General features: G+C 48.5%; 1 protein-coding gene across 1 annotated transcript in view; it reads left to right on the plus strand.

Annotated features, from left to right (window-relative positions):
- The first annotated feature begins 507 nt into the window (after positions 1 to 507).
- LGI2 (leucine rich repeat LGI family member 2) overlaps positions 508 to 20,362 on the plus strand; it is a 33,298-nt gene continuing 13,443 nt past the window's right edge. The window contains exons 1-7 of the mRNA XM_077880851.1: positions 508 to 710; positions 2,502 to 2,573; positions 4,551 to 4,622; positions 6,658 to 6,729; positions 11,858 to 11,929; positions 12,651 to 12,820; positions 18,694 to 18,858. Coding sequence (XP_077736977.1) covers positions 508 to 710; positions 2,502 to 2,573; positions 4,551 to 4,622; positions 6,658 to 6,729; positions 11,858 to 11,929; positions 12,651 to 12,820; positions 18,694 to 18,858 — 826 coding nt within the window. The remainder of the gene's footprint in view (positions 711 to 2,501; positions 2,574 to 4,550; positions 4,623 to 6,657; positions 6,730 to 11,857; positions 11,930 to 12,650; positions 12,821 to 18,693; positions 18,859 to 20,362) is intronic.

Genomic DNA, 20,362 nt, shown 5'->3' on the forward strand with positions numbered 1-20,362 from the left:
CCTCCCGGGCAGCAGCAGTCCCGCCTGCTCCCCGCTCCTCGGTCCTACTTTTTGGGGGGCGGGGGGGCGCCCCAGGTCCCGGCGGAGGCAGCCCCCGCCTCCCGCGCGCTCGGAGCCCCCGCGGCCCAGGGCGGGGGAGGGGCGCGGGGGGTCCCGGGCCGGGGCGGCGCCTCCGCCGAGGTCGCCCAACTTTTCCCCCGCGGCCCCGGGGAGGGTCCGGGGAGGGTCCGGGGAGCTCCGGGCGGGGCGGGCGGGGGCGCGGGCGGGGGCCCCGCCGTAGTCATTGGCCGGGCGGGCGGCGGCGGGCGCTGATGTCAGGCGGGCGCGGCGGGGCGGGGGCGGGGGCGGGGGCGCGGGGGGCGGGCGCGGGGGGCGGGCGCGGGGCCGGCGCGCTGCTCGGCTGCGGCTCGGCCTGGCAGTCCCGCGGCGCCCGGGCCCTCGGCGGCGGCGGCGGCGGCGGCGTTGGGGCTGCGGGCGGCGGCGCTGGGGCTGCGGGCGGCGCCGGGCATGGCGCTGCGGCGGGGCGGGCCGGCGGGGCGCGGGCGGCTGCTGCTGCTGCTGCTGCTGGGCGCCGCGAGCCTCGTGCGGCCGGGCGCGCAGGTGAGGCGGCTGGCGCGCTGCCCCGCCACTTGCAGCTGCACCAAGGAGTCCATCATCTGCGTGGGCTCCTCCTGGGTGCCCAGGACCGTGCCGGGCGACATCAGCTCCCTGTGAGTGCCTGCGACCCCGCCGCCCCCGCCGCCCCCGCCGCCCCCGCCGCCCGCGAGACCCTCTCCGCGGCGGCCCGGCCTCTTCCCGGCGCGGGGGAGCGGGCGCGCGCTCCGGGACGGGGTGGAGCCTCGGGGCCCCGGGAGGGTGCGGGGAGCCCCGGGCGGGCCACCTGCCCCCGACGCCCCCGACGCCCCCGACGCCCCCGTCGCCCCCGTCCCGGGGTGGGGAGGCTCGCGCCGACGCAGTCCCCGGGCGCGCGTGGAACGGAGCCCCCGAGTCTGCGCGTGGCGCCCCAGGGGACCCCGGGGTGCGTTAAAGTTTGAGAGGAGGGGCGGGTGTGCAGGGGCCGCAGGGGCGAGGCCTGGCCGGCCCACCTCGCGTCCCGGGCGCTGGTCCCCCCCCTCCCCGCCTCCCCGGACCTGTCCGCGCTGCAGGTCGGGAAGCGCCCGAGGAAAGGCACGCAGCCCCTGCAAGTGGGGGCCACCTCGTGCGGCCCGGGAGGGGGCAGCGCGCGCTTGGCAGAGCTCGGGGCGCGTGGGGCCCCCAGGCCAGGGCCCGGGGCTGGAGGGCGGCCGGGCCTCTTGCCCCCTGCCCCTCCGCACAGGATGCTGGCTGCTTTTCCAGCCCTGGAGGAATTGCACCTGCCAGGAGGTGCTTGCAACCTGCCCTCGCCCAGCCTCTCAAGCCCCACTGCCGCTCTCCTAACCGCAGTCCCGGGGTGACCAGGGGCGACCAGGGGCGAGCAGGGGTGACGGGGGGCGACCGGGCCCTGTCTGTACTGCTGGGAAGTGTTGGCGGCCGAAAGCACTTCCTCTGCCAGGCCAGGGAGCTGGGCCCATGCTCGCTCAGTCACAGAGGCAGGGAGTCCCAGGGGTGGAGTGGCCCGTGTCCCTTGAGCTACCCCGCCCTGCCTCCCACCTCGGACAAGGTGCAGGGCTGAAGGGGGTCCCGTGGGCATTCAGAGAAACTCAGGAGGGTGTGCCGGCAGGAACAGAGGACCTATTGGATTCCTAATGTGGCTAAGTCAAGTGACGTGGAGGATTCCAGAAATTAGAATTCCCCTTGTTAAATCCTTTAGAACAGCAGCTGCTTAATTGATCTGCATGTTAACAGAAATCATTTAGAACTAATGTGCTGAGGTCCTGCGGTGGCCAGAAAGGACAGGGGGCCTGGGGGAGACAGGAGTCCAACGGCTTGTCTCCCCCCCCACCCCCCATTGACCATTCTATCTGGCAGATGGCATTGCCTCCCACCGCACATTCAAGTTCAGGTGTTTCTTGAGTTTTTTCCCCAAGGCTTTCACAGTGCATTTAATCAGAAGAGCTCTGAGTGTCTTTCAGAGATGTGCTCCCAAGGGGGATGCTTGATCCTACCCAGGAGTTTCCCCTGCTGACATTAATGCTGTGTCTACACAAACAGAATCATGGGCAGAGGTGAACTAATTATCCATTTTCAGCCAGGGCCTCCTGTAGTTAAGAAAAGGAAGTGAGGGGATTGATTTCAACTTGCTGAGATAATGTCTGTGGAAGGCGCTAGACTGATGGTAAAGGTTTCTATTATTCAGACTAGTTTTCATATTGATCCAGGGCGTTGGAAAATGGCTTGACTGTTCTCGTTTCTACCCCTGCGAAGCTCCTGGCCGACTATTTAAAGCCTCGTTCCTGAGTGGAGGAGCTTGAAATACAGGTGGAGGATGAGACCGGTTGCCCATCCTGCAATCACTTCTAAAAACTAAACAACAACAACAAAAAACAACCCTAGGCCTTGTTTTTGCTCTCTTTTCTCTCCAGGAGCCTGGTAAATGGAACATTTTTGGAAATCAAGGACCGAATGTTTTCCCATCTGCCTTCCCTGCAGCTGCTGTGAGTATGGGAAGTTCTCTCTGAAAACGGGTATCCTCAAGGTGTAGTCCTGGGAGGAGCAATCTCTGCCTCTTTGGCGTCACTCCTTCCTCAGATACCCCAGTAAACTCTCGGTGTTAACTTGTCCCATGGTGTCCCCACTAGCTGAGTCTCAGGGTCTTTGCTCAGTGTCTCTGTCCTTTTTTTGACACATGTTTTCCTCAAGGACTTTATCATAGATCCCAACGGCCGTGTTTGGTAACTGGGGACAGGATTACACTGAATGATCGTCTGAATTTCACCTAGATCAAGTGTTTCTCAAACACCTCACGTGAAAAGAAACCCTACATTTTAGACTCTTAATGTATCTCTGGAAATAGAAGTATTTTTAGTTGACCGAGTATGGAAACTATTGGACAACATACTATACATTTTTCAAAAGATTATATTTATTTATTTGACAGAGAGATAGAGAGAGAACACAAACAGGGGGAGCAGCAGAGGGAGAGGGAGAAGTAGGCTCCTGACTAAGCAGGGAGCCCGATGTAGGATTCGATCCCAGGACCCCTCAGATCATGACCTGAGTCAAAGGCAGATGCTGGACTGACTGACTGAGCCACCCAGGCACCCCATACTGTATGTTTATATGGAAATTTTTGTTTAATCATCCCTACAAGGAGAGCATTTTTATTTCCCCCTTTGGCAGACAAGAAAATTAAGGCTCAGAGAAGTTAAGTAACTTGTGCAAAGTCCCAGCCAGAATTCTTTTTTTTTTTTTAAAGATTTATTTATTTGAGAGAGAGAGAAAGAGAGAGCGTGAGTTGGGGGAGGGGTAGAGGGAGAGGGAAAAAGAGAATTTCAAGCACATGCCCTGCTGAGCGTGGAGCCTCGAGAGGCTCCATCTCAAGACCCTGAGATCATGACCTAAGCTGAACGAAATCAAGGAAATCAAAAGTCAGATGCCCAATCGCCCAACAGATTGAGCCACACAGCCCCCTCCCCTACCCGCCGCCCGCCCTCAGCCAGAATTCTAACCCACACTCGTAACTGCTCTGCATCCAGCCGCTCTTGGCGAGTCCTCATGTCATGCCTGGTATCCCAGTTCAGTTATTGTTTGCTGATGAAAAGAAATGTCCAAAAAGCAGTTTTCAAAAGCAAGTCAGTGATAGGCAAGGTCATGAGTACATAGCTCATTCTGTTTATTCTGTTCCTCAACCTTGAGATGAGATTAAAAATAAGCAATGTACTACAGAAAAATATGAGGAAATACCCTATGGGAGGTCACTTCTCATCCTAAATAAACTTTATGTTGATATTTTTGTTCTTGGAACGTTATGGACCTTACTTAGAACACTGTACTTAACATTTTAAAGTCTGTGATCTCTTGGAAATTGTGGTTATATTAAAATATACTTTCTTTGTGCTGGAAATACAGTTTTAGGTATTTCACCGAATAGACTGAAGTGGTGCCTAATAGAAACCTATGTGCTGATAAAGAGTCTTCTCAACATTTCTTAGACTTTTTTATTACTTCTCACGGGAATGTATAATATAGAAGAAAGGATTTTTTATTTTTTTGGTCTCAGCTTTGTGACTTTGGTCAAGTCACTTAACTTCTCTAGGCACCAATTTCCCTAAAAGAAAGAGTCGGATTAGGGCCTTTTAGATCTCTGAGTCCATGATTGCTTGTGCATGATGAATCATTCACTGGCTGCTCAGTTGTGCTGAGCATTAGAATGTTTTGAGATAACAGTTAGCAGGTCTTATTTACCGAGACCCACGGGAAGAAAGGGAGGAGCAGTGGGGGTGACCAGAAAATCTAGCCCAAAGGAATCCACTTGCCATCCGTGAGTTGGGCTGTGCACCGCATGAGCCAGCCGTAGGCTGAGAAGAGCCCATGTTTGCCTTGGATCAAAAGACAGTGAGAGAAACAGAAAGGGTTTCCCTATGTTAGTCAAGATGTACATCTCTGCGCTGAAATCTCTCCTGTGCTTCCAGATTGCTGAATTCTAACTCGTTTACCGTCATCCGGGATGACGCTTTTGCTGGACTTTTCCATCTCGAGTACCTGTAAGTTCTGTGCCTTGTCCCTTTGCTGAGCATTTGGTATGTCCACAGAATTGCTGTATTGCTTTCCAGGCAGGAACGGCATCTCTTAGGGAGCTTAGGGGTGGAGAAGATGGAGAAAACCCCATTCTCTTTTCAGCACTGACCTTTTTATAGTTTACTTGTGTATAAACACGCTGGGACAGGAGAAGGTTGGAGACAAAGCGGGTGAAAGCAAACAAAGAAGGAAAGATAGCCTATTCATTCTCTGCTGACATTTAATTTGGCGTGTAGTAAGCACAATTGGAAATTGCGTTGGATATTTTTGCCTCTCATAACTACGCATGGATTTGCTGATCGGCCAGAAATAAAGCTGAAGGATTCGGAGGGTTACTCATTTTTAAGAGAAGTCTCCCTGTATGGGGATACCCTCCACGTTTTTAATTGGGCGATCCTATTTCCCCTTTGCAGTATCTCCTGTGAGCTGCTGCTGAGAGCCTAATTTTATTTTTTCTTCTTTAAAAGAAGAGGGTTATTTTTTGTTTTTTTTTTTCTTTCTTTTTCAGATGTTGCAGGGTTTTTTTTCCCCTAGCAATGAGCTTTGCCCTTGCTCTGATTTCGTTTTCCATTTGCCTCTCCCCACCCCCACTTCATGTCTTTTTTCCCCCCTTAAATGCTTTCATCCTTGTCTTTTGTAACTTTGTAATAATATTAATCCTGCTATCAGATGGGATTTCCTTACTTAGCATTCAGAGGGATTTTTAAAGCCTTGTCTCTGCGTTCTTATCTGAGGTTAACAGGTAGATGTTTGAATTCTAAACACATCCTGAGTCTAAGAAAACTGCTGATTCTATGTCCTTAGGAAAGATGTCTCTGAAGGATTTTTTTTCTCCAGGGTGCACATAATAGGTATAGTTTCATAGCAGCCTGATCGTATACAGAATACGGAAAGCAGGCTACGACTCCAGTGCTAAAGCCCAACTAGGTTCTAGCAAAGCCCACGAACGGCTGATGGAGGTAGCAGATGTAAAGCTATCGGTTTTCTCCTGTGAGTGGTTCATCTTACTGCCAAGGTTATTGAGGGGAAGTTCGCTTATCTGTCTGTACTGAAGTCTGTTACTGAACAGACCCCTGATTAAAACAAAAACAAAAACAGACATCAGCCCAAGAATCAAGGACCATTTCACTAATGAATGGCTTCGTGTTGCAAAGCCTGTCCTTTGGACAACCTCCTGAGAGACCCTCTTACATTTGATGTAATGGGATGCCGTAAACGAAAATTTAGTTCCCTGTGGTCCTAGGGAAGAGTTGGAGCACATTCCCTTCATGCATTTCCCATAAAGACTTTAAAGCATGGTCAGAGTTATCCCAGCAAGGTCCTGTGTGCAAGCCCTAAGCCAGTTTAGCACAGAGCAAGAAGTTTGGCCCACACTCAGCTTCATTATGTTTCCTCTTTCCTAGTGGCTTAGAGATCTTGCGAGAATCCCTGCCTCATTCCCCATTTGTTCAAGGATTAGATCGTGCAGGACATGCTGAAGTCAAGTTTGCCAGAAGCTGAGCTTAATGGAATTCTCCCTCCGCAAGAACTTTAAGACCGAGATATAAAACAATGGGCTCCCCTCAAGAGACCACGATATTAATGAAAGTATTAATAGCCGGGCGCTGTGAAATGCAAGAAGGTTGGAGTGGGGAAGATGTCTGGAGGCATTCCAGCCTTGCAGAGATTTAAGAATTTCTTGCCTTTGTACAGGGCATTCTTTTTTCCAGCACCCCCCCACCCCCACCCCCAAGATGTTGTGACCCACGTTGCCAGCTCTGAATGTGAAGACTTCCATGCCGCTGCTGGAGGGAGTGCAGAGCATGGCCTTGTGTGCACGCATTCTTGCCCACAAACCCCGCTCCCACTTGGCATCTGGTGCAGCTGACCTGATCCTCAGAGATGAATTTTCTTAAATTCATGCATGCTTTTAGGTTTTGTTCCGAGTATCGTGTTTTGTTTTTTTTTTTAAGAGATATTAAGTAGAGAAAATCCAGCTGAATGATTTGCTCTTCTCTTTAGGTTTATCGAAGGGAACAAAATAGAAACCATTTCAAGAAATGCCTTTCGTGGCCTCCGTGACCTGACTCACCTGTAAGTCCTATGAAACACGTTGTGAGTCCTTTAATGGGTAAAGGAAGATCCACTTCCTGGTGCCTTGCTCTTTCTTGACTGCGTTGTCCATATTGCTAGCATTTTCTCAAGGAAACTCATTTCCACATTGCCCCAGAGGTTTCTGTGTTGTTGATGGGATGGCAGCCCTGAGTCATTACTCATGCACTAGGCTTCATTATCTGTTCTATCATCCTGAATGGCCCTGATGGACCACGTGAGTGTACGTGTGACACAAGGAGCCCTATGAGCAGCCAGCCCAGGCTGTGTGCTTCGTGAGCCTTCTCCTCTTTATCTTTCGCCACACTTAGCGCATCTCCATTTTACAGATTTGGGAACTGAGGCTCCCGGGAGTCACTGAAGAATGTTGACTGCAGGCTCAAAATTAGGGTGAAGTGGAATAGAGACATTTTTGTGGCTCCTCTCATTTGAATGCAAATGGCTTTTTCTTTAATGTTGGATTAATCTGCAGCTTAAGCTAAGCTCTCTGGCTTCTTTAATAGCTTTCTGGAGGAAAAAAAATTAAACAAATTGATTTGAATTGGCATATCGGAATGAAGCAAGTATGCACACTTGGCAAATTTAGAAAAGTGGGAAAAAATTGTGGCCATGTTTACGGAAATGTAAAAATAGTCATTGTCTTGGGAGGAGAAATTTATTAGTCAGGAGCAGGGCCCGTGTGCTTGATAGATAGTTTGTGATTAAGATAACCTGTCTCATCTCGGTCATGGAAAGAATATTGGGAGAATAGGAGGCCTTCAAGTGGGGATTTGGGGCAGGGGTGATAGAGCCTTCTGCAGGTGGAGCCCAGGCTGATTCCCATCTGAAGAGATAATCATTTACATCAAATCCCGAGACAGGCAAAGGTGTCTGTCAACAGGCTCACGAGCATTTGGTTCTCGAAGCCGACCAAGCAGAAGGCCTGCCTGAGTTCAATAAAGCTTGTGGAGTACGGAGATGAGGGAGGAATGTGGGAGGTACAAACATCTGGATTGGCTCCATCAATTCCAGAGAGCGTAGCCTCTCATTGCCATTATTGCTCTAGGTGTTCCTTCCTTTCCAGAAAAGTTTTGCTTTGTTGTTGTTGTTTTGTTTCATTTCATTTTTTTTTCAGATTGAACCCGGATACTAAATCCCCATATTCCTGTAGAGGGTAAGATAAGGGATTTGGAGTCTTGTAGACTTGGGTTCAAATCTCAAGGACATCATTTGTGAACATTGCTTAGCCTTTCTGAGCCTCAGTTTCCTTATCCTGAAGATAAGGGGTGATTATACTGACCCCATAGGATTGGCGCACATGGTGGGTTAATGCTGACTTGCAAAGCATCCAGCCCATTACCTGTGGTAAATGCTTGAGGGCTCAAGGTATGGTTGGCGTGGTTACCACCGTCATCATCAACAGCAACATCTTAGAGTTCCTCCGCTCATTAAGAAGCTTCGATTTTATCCATGGACTGTTGCGTTGCCTTGGCAGTGTGAGACGCCAGACAGGGTCTGCTAAGAAGACAGCTGTGGGTGTCTGGAGAGGAACAGCTGTGGCCAGATAAATCTGGTTCCCAGAAGTCAGGAATGAGGGGCTTTGTTTTTTAACAAAACTCTGGGCAGATCCCGAACCTAAGCAAGGTCCATGTGACCAGCTGAGTTAGCCCAGATGTCAATTTTCATTTGACCAATTGGCTATGGGTCCTTGGTCTGAACACAGGTGTGACCATGCATGTATCTTTGCACATGTTTGCTCAGGGATGCATAGACTTCTATACGTGGGCAGATACCTGTGTACCCGGTGTGTGTACATAACCGTGTGTGCATGCTTGTTATTTGTGCACACACATGTATATAACGTGTACATATGTGTTAAGAGGCACCTGCTATTCTGTGTGACTGTAGAAAGCAAGAGTCCTTTGCTTGGGTATTCTTTTTTTTTTTTATCTAGAGAGAGAATGTACACGGGAGGAGGAAAGGAGGGAAGGGATAGAGGAAGAGTGAGGGGGGAAATCAAGCAGACTCCATGCCCAGTGCAGAGCTCGACACGGGGCTTGATCTCATGACCCCTGAGATCATGACCTGAGCTGAAGTCAAGAGTCAGATGCCTAAGGGACTGAGCCACCTAGGTGCCCCAGGTCCAGAGTACTTCTGCAATAATGCATCCATCCCAGTGTGCATTGCCATCCTGCAGGGAAGCCTCCGGAGCCGCCTCTCCCTAGCTCTCGGGGCTCATTTCCTGAAATGTCTGCAGAACATTGATCTCTTGTGCACACCCAACTCATCCTATTACCGGGCCTTTCCTCACATCTCTTCCCTTGCCCAGGATGTTGTTTCTTCTATCTTCCATCTCCTATAATCTGCTTTTCCTTCAAAGTGCAGATTAAGTTCTGTCTCCCCGATGGAGCCTTCTTAATCTCCGCCCTGCCATCCCGTAGCCCTTGCTCTGGCTCTATGCACCCAGCACTTTCCAGCCGCAGTGGCCGTACTGGCTGGTACTGTTTCATGATGTCAGTTTTCATCTCCCCAGCCGCAATGAAAGCTCCCTGAGGGCAGGGCCCAGGCGGATCATGGCTCATTAACTCTGTTCTCCCAGCGTCTAGCTCAGGGCTGAAGGCCAGCAAGACCTTCCTTCCGATTCCCTGATTGATCAATGAGTTAGTTCCTCACTGAGTTGTGTTTTCCTTACCAAGTCTGCTTCTGGGCAAGTCAACCGACTTTTAAAATTGACTCCTTAGGTTGGAGATGTAGGTAGTAATTAAAGCATTTAATAGATTGTTTAACGAATGAACCAGTCCTCCCCACTTCCTCCTTGTTTTTGTAAACACTTAAGCAAAGAGAGCAAAGAAGTCACTATCTGGAATTTGCTTAAGTATCTGTTTTTTATCTTTTATGGATTTTCCCAACACCTACAGGCTCACATTCTTATTCTCAAGAAACATAGATCAGGTTTCAAAGCATCGAAGAAGCAGTCCCAATCTGTAACTAAAATCTAGGACATTTGTTTTCCAGCAGTCTTATAAAGCCCAAGGGACAGGTTGCCGTTAAGTAGTTTCAGAAATGAAGTAAGTGCCATAAATTTGTAGACAAAATGAAGTGGAAAGTGAGATGTTATGCACTTAGCATGAGTGGGGCGGATAGTCCATCTAAATAATTTGGCTTCCTGAAATCTAAATTGAACACTTGGAAAGGTTGCTCAACCTACGGCTTTCTTTTTTTTTTTTTTTTTTTGGCTTTGACCATTCCATATATTCTCGTCACTTCAGTGTAATGCATTTTAATTAACTAAAAATATTTAGCTAAATGATTAATCTTTAATAGCTAAAAACAATTGTTTGGACTTTCTAGAAAAAGCAACCATCAACCAGCAAAACAAGACAGACATCTTTTTTAATTTCAGGTAGCTTCTCCTAGGTTATGTTCAGTGTGATTACACATTCAGCCTATTTTCCAACATCTTTAAAAATGTACTAATCATTTAGGAAAGAAAGGTGAAATAATAGATGAGATTGTATTTTAATCCATTTGTTGTTACCAAGGTGGAAAAGCACATAATTCTGAAATGATAAGGTCTCCCCATATTCTTTTGGTCTCTTACAGCAAGAATGTTTAGGTTACTATGGGCTCAGGGCTTTCTCTGTGAGCTGCTGCTGAGGAGGGAGGAAGACCCATTTCTTTAATTCCTCTTTCTGCAGTGAGTGGGTCACCAGGATGCTACAAAAGGCTAATTTCATATATATTTTTTAAAGAGGTTGATGCTGAATTGCCTGCATATTTATCATTTATGAGTCTTGCCGTCTGTACTCACCCGTGTAAAAAAAACCCCACAAAAGTAGGCATCAGTTTCTTGGCTGACTCACATTAGAGCATGATGCCCCAGGAGGCGAAGCACAGACTCGATGTACGTCTTTCAACACCACGCATCTTTCTACGTCAACAGCCCAGCACATGGACATTCATCTTCAGCAGGATGATGACAGGGCACTGTGTGATCCTGAATCATCAGAAAAAGAGTTGACAATATTCGTTCTTCCTGGAGAGGGGGAGCAGACTAAGACATTTTGGAAAGCTCTTCAACACTAAGAGCAAAAATGCCAAATGATTTCTGATCAACCTGCGTTAATGAGAAAGAGAAATTGATCGCATTCGGTTATACCCTGAACATTATAGTCCGTTAAGATTTTATATTATCATGGGGTTAGGGCTGAGCGTCTTTATGTAAAAGAGTATTTACGGAATCTCTTCGTGGAGTCACAAGTAATAGAACTCACTCTGATGGACTGTGAGGGAACTTCTTGGACAGGACTGTACATCTTTTCTTGTACCTCTCTGTTACGTGTGTCATTCATTCACTCAACAAAGACTTAATGAGTACCCACTCTGGGCCAGGCACTGTGTAGATGCTAGGGATGCAGATGTGGACAAACACAAACCCCCTTGTCCTCGTGTCACTCACGTATAGGGAGGATACACAGCCAAGAAACAGGTAATTAAAATATGTAGTATGCCAAGGACAGTCGTGCAGTGAAGATCAACAGAGCAGGGAAGGGAGATAGTAGAGGTCAGGGCAGTGGTGATCATTGAGAACAGACCTAAAAGAGATGGTGGCGTGAGCTGTGTGGGTATCTGGAGGAAGAATGTTCCGGCAGAGGAATCACAAGCTCAGAGGCCTCAGGGTGGGAGCGTGCCTTGACTATCCGAGCAATAGCAAGGGGCCAGTGTGGGTGTTCTAAGTAGTCAGAGATCCAGTCCCATAGGTACATGGGAATGGGGGTAACTTGACAATGGAGGGTCTTGCGTGTCATCAAGGGGACTTTGGCTCTTATTCTGAGAAACAGAAGATACCATCCAAAGTTTGATAAGTGTATATAAGTAAAGAGTTTAATAAATGCCTTTTTAAAACACACAGCGAAAAACCTTACATTGTGCTCCAGCATCTATAGTGCTGTCTTTGTGTAACAAAACTCATTTCTTGATCTTGGTATCGATGATCAGAGCCAGAAATTCAACGGCATTGGGCTGAAGAGGTTTAGAGCTCTGTTTTAAATCATTAGCTTTGTTTAAGGGACTTTGGAGTGACAGGGCATGAGGATAATAACCACATTAAAATATGACTTTCTTGTTCTAGTTCTTTGGCCAATAACCACATAAAAGCGCTCCCAAGGGATGTCTTCAGTGATTTAGACTCTCTGATTGAACTGTAAGTAAGGAAAATTAAGTTTATGTGTGCTTGTCGTTGGGCTCCAGTTAATCCTGTCTTTAGGCTCCCCTCGCCCCATCGCTGCATTTCTTTTATGTTGTAGGTAGAAGTCGGTAACGGAGAGTGCATGGGGGGAAACAGCATACAGTTTGTGTTAGGTCTTGCCTTGTTGGGATACACTTGGTACCGTTAGGCCAGGGTAAGATAAGCTTGCTGGGGTGAGATTTCCTTTCTCAAGACAGCAGATCCCTCTGCCTTATCTTCTAGTGTTTGTCACTTCTTACTGGACATTGTTGAACAAGATCTTAAAGTTTCGATCGTGTTCGTGAAAGCTATCTTCCTATAATGTCCTGACTTTGCTTGTGAGAACCTACACGTGTGTATGTGGGGAGGGGCGGGAGGGAGTTCTTCTGTCAACCCTGTCACCTCCTCCCCATTTCCAGCATGGTGTGGCGACAGTTTCAGGAGAGTGAAAAAGTGGTGATACGTGAGCTCTGAGAGCTCTCTGTGGGCTCTACTTAAAATCATGGGCACCGAAGATCATTAAATAAAGTCCGTGAGAAGTACAAGAAATAGGATGCATTAAACGCAAATTTTTTACATTTTATTGGGTGGGGGTAGTAAATACATCAGGATGTTAAATAATGTTGGCGTTTCATATGACTGCTGAGACTTTTCAGGCATATCTGTTTCTCCGTCTATGTGTTTTGTGTTTTGTTAGTGACTTAAGGGGCAATAAATTTGAATGTGACTGCAAAGCCAAGTGGTTGTATCTGTGGTTGAAGATGACAAATTCCACTGTCTCCGATGTCCTCTGCATCGGTCCACCAGAGTATCAGGAAAAGAAGCTAAATGATGTGCCCAGCTTTGACTACGAATGTACCACTACAGGTATTCAGAACCTCTATCGTTGAAGACTGTTATGGAGAATAATCCCTTTGTTTTTCTTTTAGAACATCCACAGGGAATGGAGAAAAGTGGGTATAAAGGTGTTCTGTCCAAATTATTTTAGGCCATGTTTAAGCGCTTAAAATAAATGAATCGATGAGGTGAGGATATTATCTCAACAGTTTGGAAGGATTTTTGTTAACTGCCCTTTGTTTTAATTCTGATTCTTTACAAAATTCTAATTTCTCTGAGGGTTTTTAAATTAAAAAAAAATTTTTTTTAAGGGCCAAAAGCTATAAACGGGTGAGTTGGGCATAAGCACATTTACAAGTCAGGTTTCTTGGAAAGTCAGTGTAAAGAGGCCCGCATTCCTGCTCTCTTGATCCACTGTTGACACTCTTCTCCTGATTGAGTAATATGAAGTTTACTGAAAATTCAGCTAATAAATATCAGCTTTTGTTTATTTATCTTTTTAAGATTTTATTTATTGATTCATGAAAGACACACAGAGAGAGAGGCAGAGACACAGGCAGAGGGAGAAGCGGGGAGCCCGATGTGGGGCTCGATTCCAGGACCCCGGGATCACGCCCTGAGCCGAAGGCAGATGCTCAACCACTGAGCCACCCAGGTGTCCCTAAATACCACCCTTTAAAATCTGTGAATTGCTTTTGTCGTTCCACCTAAAAAGCGATAACTTGGTGGATTATAACCAATGGCAAAACAGAAACATAAGTGAACAACCAGTTATCTAAAGAAAAAACCTCACACTGAGGAAAAATGCAAAGAAACTTTGAATCTGCATTTTTTCCAGGGCCTGCCTCGAGGTTTCCATTTATACATTTCACAGGTTACAAGGCAAAGTTAAAATACTAACTGCCTCCACTGTCACATCTCGTAGAGAGCAGGTGAGTGTCTCTGTCAGAAAGGCCTATGTGGAGCTTCCACGGCTTCTAAAGCCAGATTTTAAAGGAAAGCAGATCAATCCCCAGTATGAAACCTGCTTACCAAACTTATAAAAATAAACATTTCAGCTGAGAGTTGATATCTACAAAGCCTCAAGGCATGTCAGTGGGAACAGCAGGCATGAGACTCCGAAAACAGTTACAGAAACTCAAAAGGAAAAAAAAAAAAAAAACCCACACAAAAAAACAAAACAAAAAAACCCTCCAAGAACAAACTGTGACATTTAGGCCAGTCCTACTGCCACCCACCAAACAAATAAATAAACAACAACTCACAAAGTAAAAACTATTTCTAGATATCTTTGTAAATAGGGGACTTTACAAAATTTTCTCTTTGCCGGGAGAAAACCTGCAGGCTTGTGGGCTGCCCTAGACTTCCAGCATGGACCAGGGGCTCATTCAGCTGTGTAATTGGCAGGTGCCCTTTGGCCAGTGGAGGCCACGAGCAGGTTATTTATTATATTGTAGAGCAGTGCAATAAATCAGAGGTCATCCTCAATGACATTTGCACCAAAAGGTGGCGTTCAAGGCCATTTGGTGTGAAATGCCAGACCACAGCTCACTGGAGCTCCTGTGTGTCTCTTCTCCCGTTTTTCTGGAGAGTTCCCTAAACCCCCAAGTGAAGGGAGCCCCTCTTTCATTGTTTTCTTCATACCTGGCCATACACTTTGCCAGTCTCTGGGAGAAATGACATGGGCTATGCCGAGGGCCCGGGAACAGGGAATAATTTATATGAGAAAACATGATTTCTGATGTTAGGGCCCTGGGGACGGTTGTAGAAATGATCTGGGCTCTGAGAATTGTCAGAGGAGTAGAGAGGGGGGCTTGGAACCAAGGTAGCCAGGTCTGGAAACCTGTCCTAAACCCATAACCCATGGGGCAGCATGAGCACCACCCCCCCTAACATTTTAGGATATCCTCTCATATGCATTTGCTTTGCTAGAAACCTTCCTACTAAAATTTAGATAGTCAGCGCTGCTCCCTGGTAACAGGGGGTGATGATTCTGTCTTTGCTGTTGTTGTATCCCTTTAGACTCATGAACAAATTAGCTTCTGCTCATGGTTTCCTCCATCAAGAATAAATGGGGTAACCAAGCTGTGACCACCCCCAGATATAGTCCCTGCCCTTTAAGAACTAAGTTAATAAGTCATGAAGGTTGCTTTTTTTGTTTTGTTTTGTTTTTTGTTTTGTTTTTTTGGTTCCTGTCTTCCGCTCCTATCAAGCCTCAACCTTCGGTGCTCGATTAAAGGCTGGGAGGATGGGTGGCAGGTGGGAAGGCCCAATCTGAGAGCCCTGGTACTATGATGGCATCCTCGCTACATTTTTGGGAAGAAGCACATTCTCTGAGGGCATTATTTTTCTCTTAGCTCAGATTTTCGGGAATGGAGTAAATTCCTCAGGTAGAGGAAGGAGAGGAAAATCCTGTTCTTCCCAGAGAGAGGAAGATCCTCTTGGCCATTGTGTTCTGGCACCGGGTATAATTAACAGGCAGCACCACAGCTGGACTGTTTCAGCTTCTAGATTAATCACGGTCTTCCCTTAAGTCTATTTTTAACCACCTCAAAAATCCCTGTTACCTACTCATGATTTCCCCGTGTTAGGTGGATAATTCACTAAATTCCTTGGAGGGAGTGAATTTTGCATCCTAATTGTCCTGTTAGCTTCCCCATTTCTGGGCTGATGAAATGCAAAGAGAAATAATGCATTAATGTGCAGTTTCTCTCCCAATAGGATCGGCGTCATGTATAATTTATTTTCTGCAAGTGCTATAAATAGCTATGTAAAAATCTGTTGATTCCAGTGGGAGCAAGGCCTAAATTGTAAGCGTCCCACTGACATCATGAACTTAATCCAATGTGAATGGAAGTGGCAGCGCTTTTTGCAGAGAATGCCATTAATACTTTAACACTAGTAAATTGATGTCATATCAACATGTGTATTGTTGGAGATCTTTGCACGACGAATGTGCTTTTGCCGGTCGTGAAAGATGAATTAAAATGGAGATGGGAGAGGATCTTTAAATTCCTCCCACTCCCCCACCCAATACATAGCGACCAGTCTTTGTCTTTTAGACATTTCTTCCTGTTTCTTCCTCTTCCTCCTCCTTTTTTCAGGTTGGGGGGCGGGGAGGAAGGAGAGAAGGACTCTCCTATTAAGAATTAGATTTATAATCCAAATGATCTAACAGGCTGTGTTGTGCCAGATAGTCAGCATATAGAAAATATTATGAAACCAATGTTTTGGGAAAACAAATGAAAATAGAACCGTTGAAAGCTAGATTTGTAAAGTGCTGTCTAATTTTGGCAGCTTTCTGAGATTTTTTTTTTTTTAATAAAAAATCTGAAACTTTCTGGTCTGCCCTTTAAAGAGCCTGCATTTTTCAGCAAATGCTCATCTTTCGGAGACCAGAGTGCAGGTGGGAGCCTCGGGTTAGAGGCAGGAGTGTTTGCAACCTTCGGGGCTCTCATTAGCAGAAGGCAGCCCGAGGGGTAGAGGGGTGTGCGGCTGTCTCGGAATTAAAAGGACGCAGCCGTGTTCTCGGAGTCCTGTTCCGGAGAGAGAAAAGGAAGCAGATGAGGACAGCTACCGTTTCCCTTTTTCTGTTTATCTACAGGTTGAGATTTGTGTGATTTTCCTTATTGATGGAGCAGCACTGGGTACTGGGGGCGGGGGTGAGAAATCAGCAGGGCGGGGGGGGCCTTAGTGGTTCTTCCCAGGAGTTCTCCCAGCAACCCAACATGCTCATGGCTCTACAGCATACAAAGCTAGGACCTAAAACTATTATATAAAACTCCCCTCAAGGCCCACAAACAAACAAACAAACAAACAAACAAACAAACAAAAAAAGCCCCCCAAATAAAACTCCCCATTTGTGAGGCTCCACTGCTAACACTTACACTCTCCTACTTAGTCTCTACAGTGTCCTCATGGAAGAGGGGTCACACTTTTTTTACTGAGGGGGACCCAAGCTCCTCGCCCAGGGTCAGAGCTACAGATACAGGCGGGTCCCTGGAGGCCAGCCCGTCCTACTGAAAGCCTCAGCCCTTCCCGATGTTCCCCACCCTGCCGTGGGGGTGAGCGGCTCCTGCCACTTGTCCTCGCTGTCCCTCGGCTACTTCTCGCCATCAGGGTGCAGAGGCGGCCTCCCCTCTCTTTGCTTCTTCCTCGTCTCCCTGCACCTGTGCGCGTCATTCATTCATCCCCAGCCCTCCCACACTCCTCCACCAGCAAAGCATTTATTAAGCACCTACTGTGTGCTCAGAATAGGGCTGGGGACACCTCCAAGAGCGGACCGGTATTGGCCAGCCACTGTGTGCTACGCACGATGCTAAATGAGTCAAGGTTATAAGACGATGAAGAGACGAAGCCAGAGGTTAAATAGCTTCCCCAAGGTCACTCAGCAAGACCTTGGAGTCACAGCGATGCCGTGCGAAGGGCAGGTCCTCAAGAGACAGCGCGGTGGAGGCAGACTGTCCTTTCTCAGCCCTCAGTTCTGTATTTATGCAGCACCTGCTACGGGCTAAGCCCCGACGAGGGCGCTTCCGCCAACATTTCCAGTGTGGCCCTGCCATCAAGCCTGGCAGGTAGGAACCGTACCCCCAGGTGGCCCATGAGTCAACTGAGGCCTTGGAAGGGAAAGAGTGTGGCCCGGGTCTCAAGTGCAGGCGGGGCTCCAGGGGGTCCAACTCCAGGCAAAGTGCTCTTTCTTGCACCTCTTGCTGCTCTCACTCCCTCGGCCCTGCTCCCCTCTCCGGGCCCGTTGAAAGCTAGATTTGAGAACCGTTGAAAGCTAGATTTGTAAAGTGCTGTCTAATTTTGGCAGCTTTCTGAGATTTTTTTTTTTTTAATAAAAAAAAGCTGACCTGTGGGCACCTGGGCAGCTGCTCTTCTCACCCCCGCTCCCCGCTCCCACCTCCCCACTGCTCAGCGTCTCTCCCTTCCTTCCCTGCCTCTGTCCCCCTGCACTGTCCTGCCTTTGCTCACCACTGACTGGCCCACCCCCGTTACGGCCTGTCTCATGTGACATCTGGAGGAGGCTCCCAAGTGAGTGGCCACCAAGGGCTTAGGCCATGGAAGGCCCTTGGAGGGTGGGACCCGGACCTGTCCTCAGGAAGCCCTGGGTTCAGGAGACACGGGATGCAGGCTGTGTGGCCTGTGGCCGGGCACACGCCCTCTCTGAGCTTCAGCTTTCTGTGGAAGGTTCGAGGCCCTGAGATCATTCCCCAAAGCTGACTCTGAAGTCGCTTTGCTGGAGGGCCCATCATCGCCAAGAGTAAGATTTAAACAGCAGTGCCGGATTGGGAGTCCAGTGACTAGGAGAGAGTCCTGTGCATTGGATCTGGGAGGGCTTTGCAGAAGACCTGGGGCTTGGGCACGCAGGGCGAGGGCTGGGTGGGCAGGAGGTGGGCAAAGCCAGGGTGTTCTTAGAGGAACCACTTCCCGTAGCCAGACATCCACCATCCTTTCACCCTGCGTGTGTTCAGCCTGCCAAGAAGCAGTGTACATTGAGGCATCTCTAGCTGAAGAAATAACTTACTTTAGGCTTTCTTAGTGGTTTCTTTCAAAAGATTTTATTTATTTATTTGAGAGAGAGAGAGAGCATGAGCAGGGGAAGGGCAGAGAGAAGCAGACTCCCCGCTGAGCAGGGAGCCCAGTGTAGGAATCATGACATGAGCCAAAGGCAGATGCTTAACTGACTGAGCCTCCCAGGTGCCCCACTGTGTTGGTTTATTTTGTTTTATTTTTATTCTTTCTTTATTGGTTCTCTAGCCTCCACACACACCCACTACCCTTGTACCCCTCCACCCCGGTCCTCTTCGGAACCAGTGCTACGAAGGGAAGCAGGTTACTGGTGGTGGATAATTCCCACGTGGGATCTCATGGAGACTTTTTTTTTAAATACCCATTCCCAGATTTTGTTGTCCATCAGACTTTGCCCTACCAGTCGGTTTCGGTGGATACGTTCAACTCCAAGAATGACGTGTACGTGGCCATCGCTCAGCCCAGCATGGAGAACTGCATGGTGCTGGAGTGGGACCACATCGAAATGAACTTCCGGAGCTATGACAATATTACAGGTGCGTTGTGACTCTGATCAGATGTACTGACCTCATTTCATTGTGGCCTCAAGCCGGTGAGAGAAGTGGCATCCTGTCATCCCAAGAAGGGAAAGCGTGGCCCTGACTTGGTGAGAATTGGGGAAGGCATTCCAGCCCACCCTCTTCTCTCGGATTCCTTCTTGACTTGGCCAGTTGTTGGTGAGAACAGAAACGTGGGGTGGGGGTCTTATTTGTTGTTTGTGATCCTTTGAAAAGGGTGAGAGTGTGGGTCGCATATAGTGGGAGGCATTTTCCAGTAGTGGGGAGAAGTCACCGGAGAACCCCTCAATCCTGAGCACTTACGGCAGCCGAAGGCCGCAACTGCTTTGTAGCAGCTCAGGATACCTTTGACTTCTGTTAAGGTGGTGGTTAACTAAGATGCTGACACACACAGGCACATGTGCTTATGCACACCTGTGCACATGCATGGACACACGTCCATCCATGCATACACACAGGCACACACCATCCATGTATGCACAGACCACACCCATCCATGCATGCACACACAGACTATGTCCATCCATGCATGCACGCACAGGCACACATCATCCATGCACACACAGACCACACCCATCCATGCGTGCACACACAGGCACACACCCACCCGTGCATCCACACAGGCACACATCCATGAATGCACACACAGGCATACACCCATGCATGCATGCACAGGCACACACCATCCATGCACACACCTACCACACCCATCCATGCATGCACACACAGGCACACATCCATCCATGCATACATACACAGGGACATGTCCATCTGTGCATGCACACACAGACCACATCCATCCATACATGCACACACCCATCCATGCATGCACACAGGCATGCATCCACAGGCACACACCCATCTATGCACACACACACAGGCACACGTCCATCCATGCATGCACACACAGACCACGTCCATCCATGCACGCACACACAGGCACACATCCATCCATGTACACACAGACCATGTCCATCCATGCGTGCACGCATAGGTACACACCATCCATGCACACACAGACCACACCCATCCATGCATGCACACACAGGCAAACATCCATCCATGCATACACACACAGGGACACGTCCATCCGTGCATGCACACACAGGCACACGTCCATCCGTGCATACACACACAGGCACACACCCATCCGTGCATGCACACACAGACCACATCCATCCATGCACGCACACACAGGCACACATCCATTCATGTACACAGAGACCATGTCCATCTATGCATGCACACACAGGCACACACCCACCCATGCATCCACACAGGCACACATCCATGCATGCACACACAGGCACACACCTGTGCATGCATGCACAGGCACACACCATCCATGCACACACAGACCACACCTATCCATGCATGCACACACAGGCACACACCCATCCATGCATGCACACAGGCATGCATCCACCCATGCACACACAGGCACACACCCACCCATGCACACACAGGCACACACCCATCTATG

This window comes from Canis aureus, chromosome 2 (assembly GCF_053574225.1).
Source record: "Canis aureus isolate CA01 chromosome 2, VMU_Caureus_v.1.0, whole genome shotgun sequence".
In the NCBI taxonomy this organism is placed as follows: domain Eukaryota; kingdom Metazoa; phylum Chordata; class Mammalia; order Carnivora; family Canidae; genus Canis; species Canis aureus.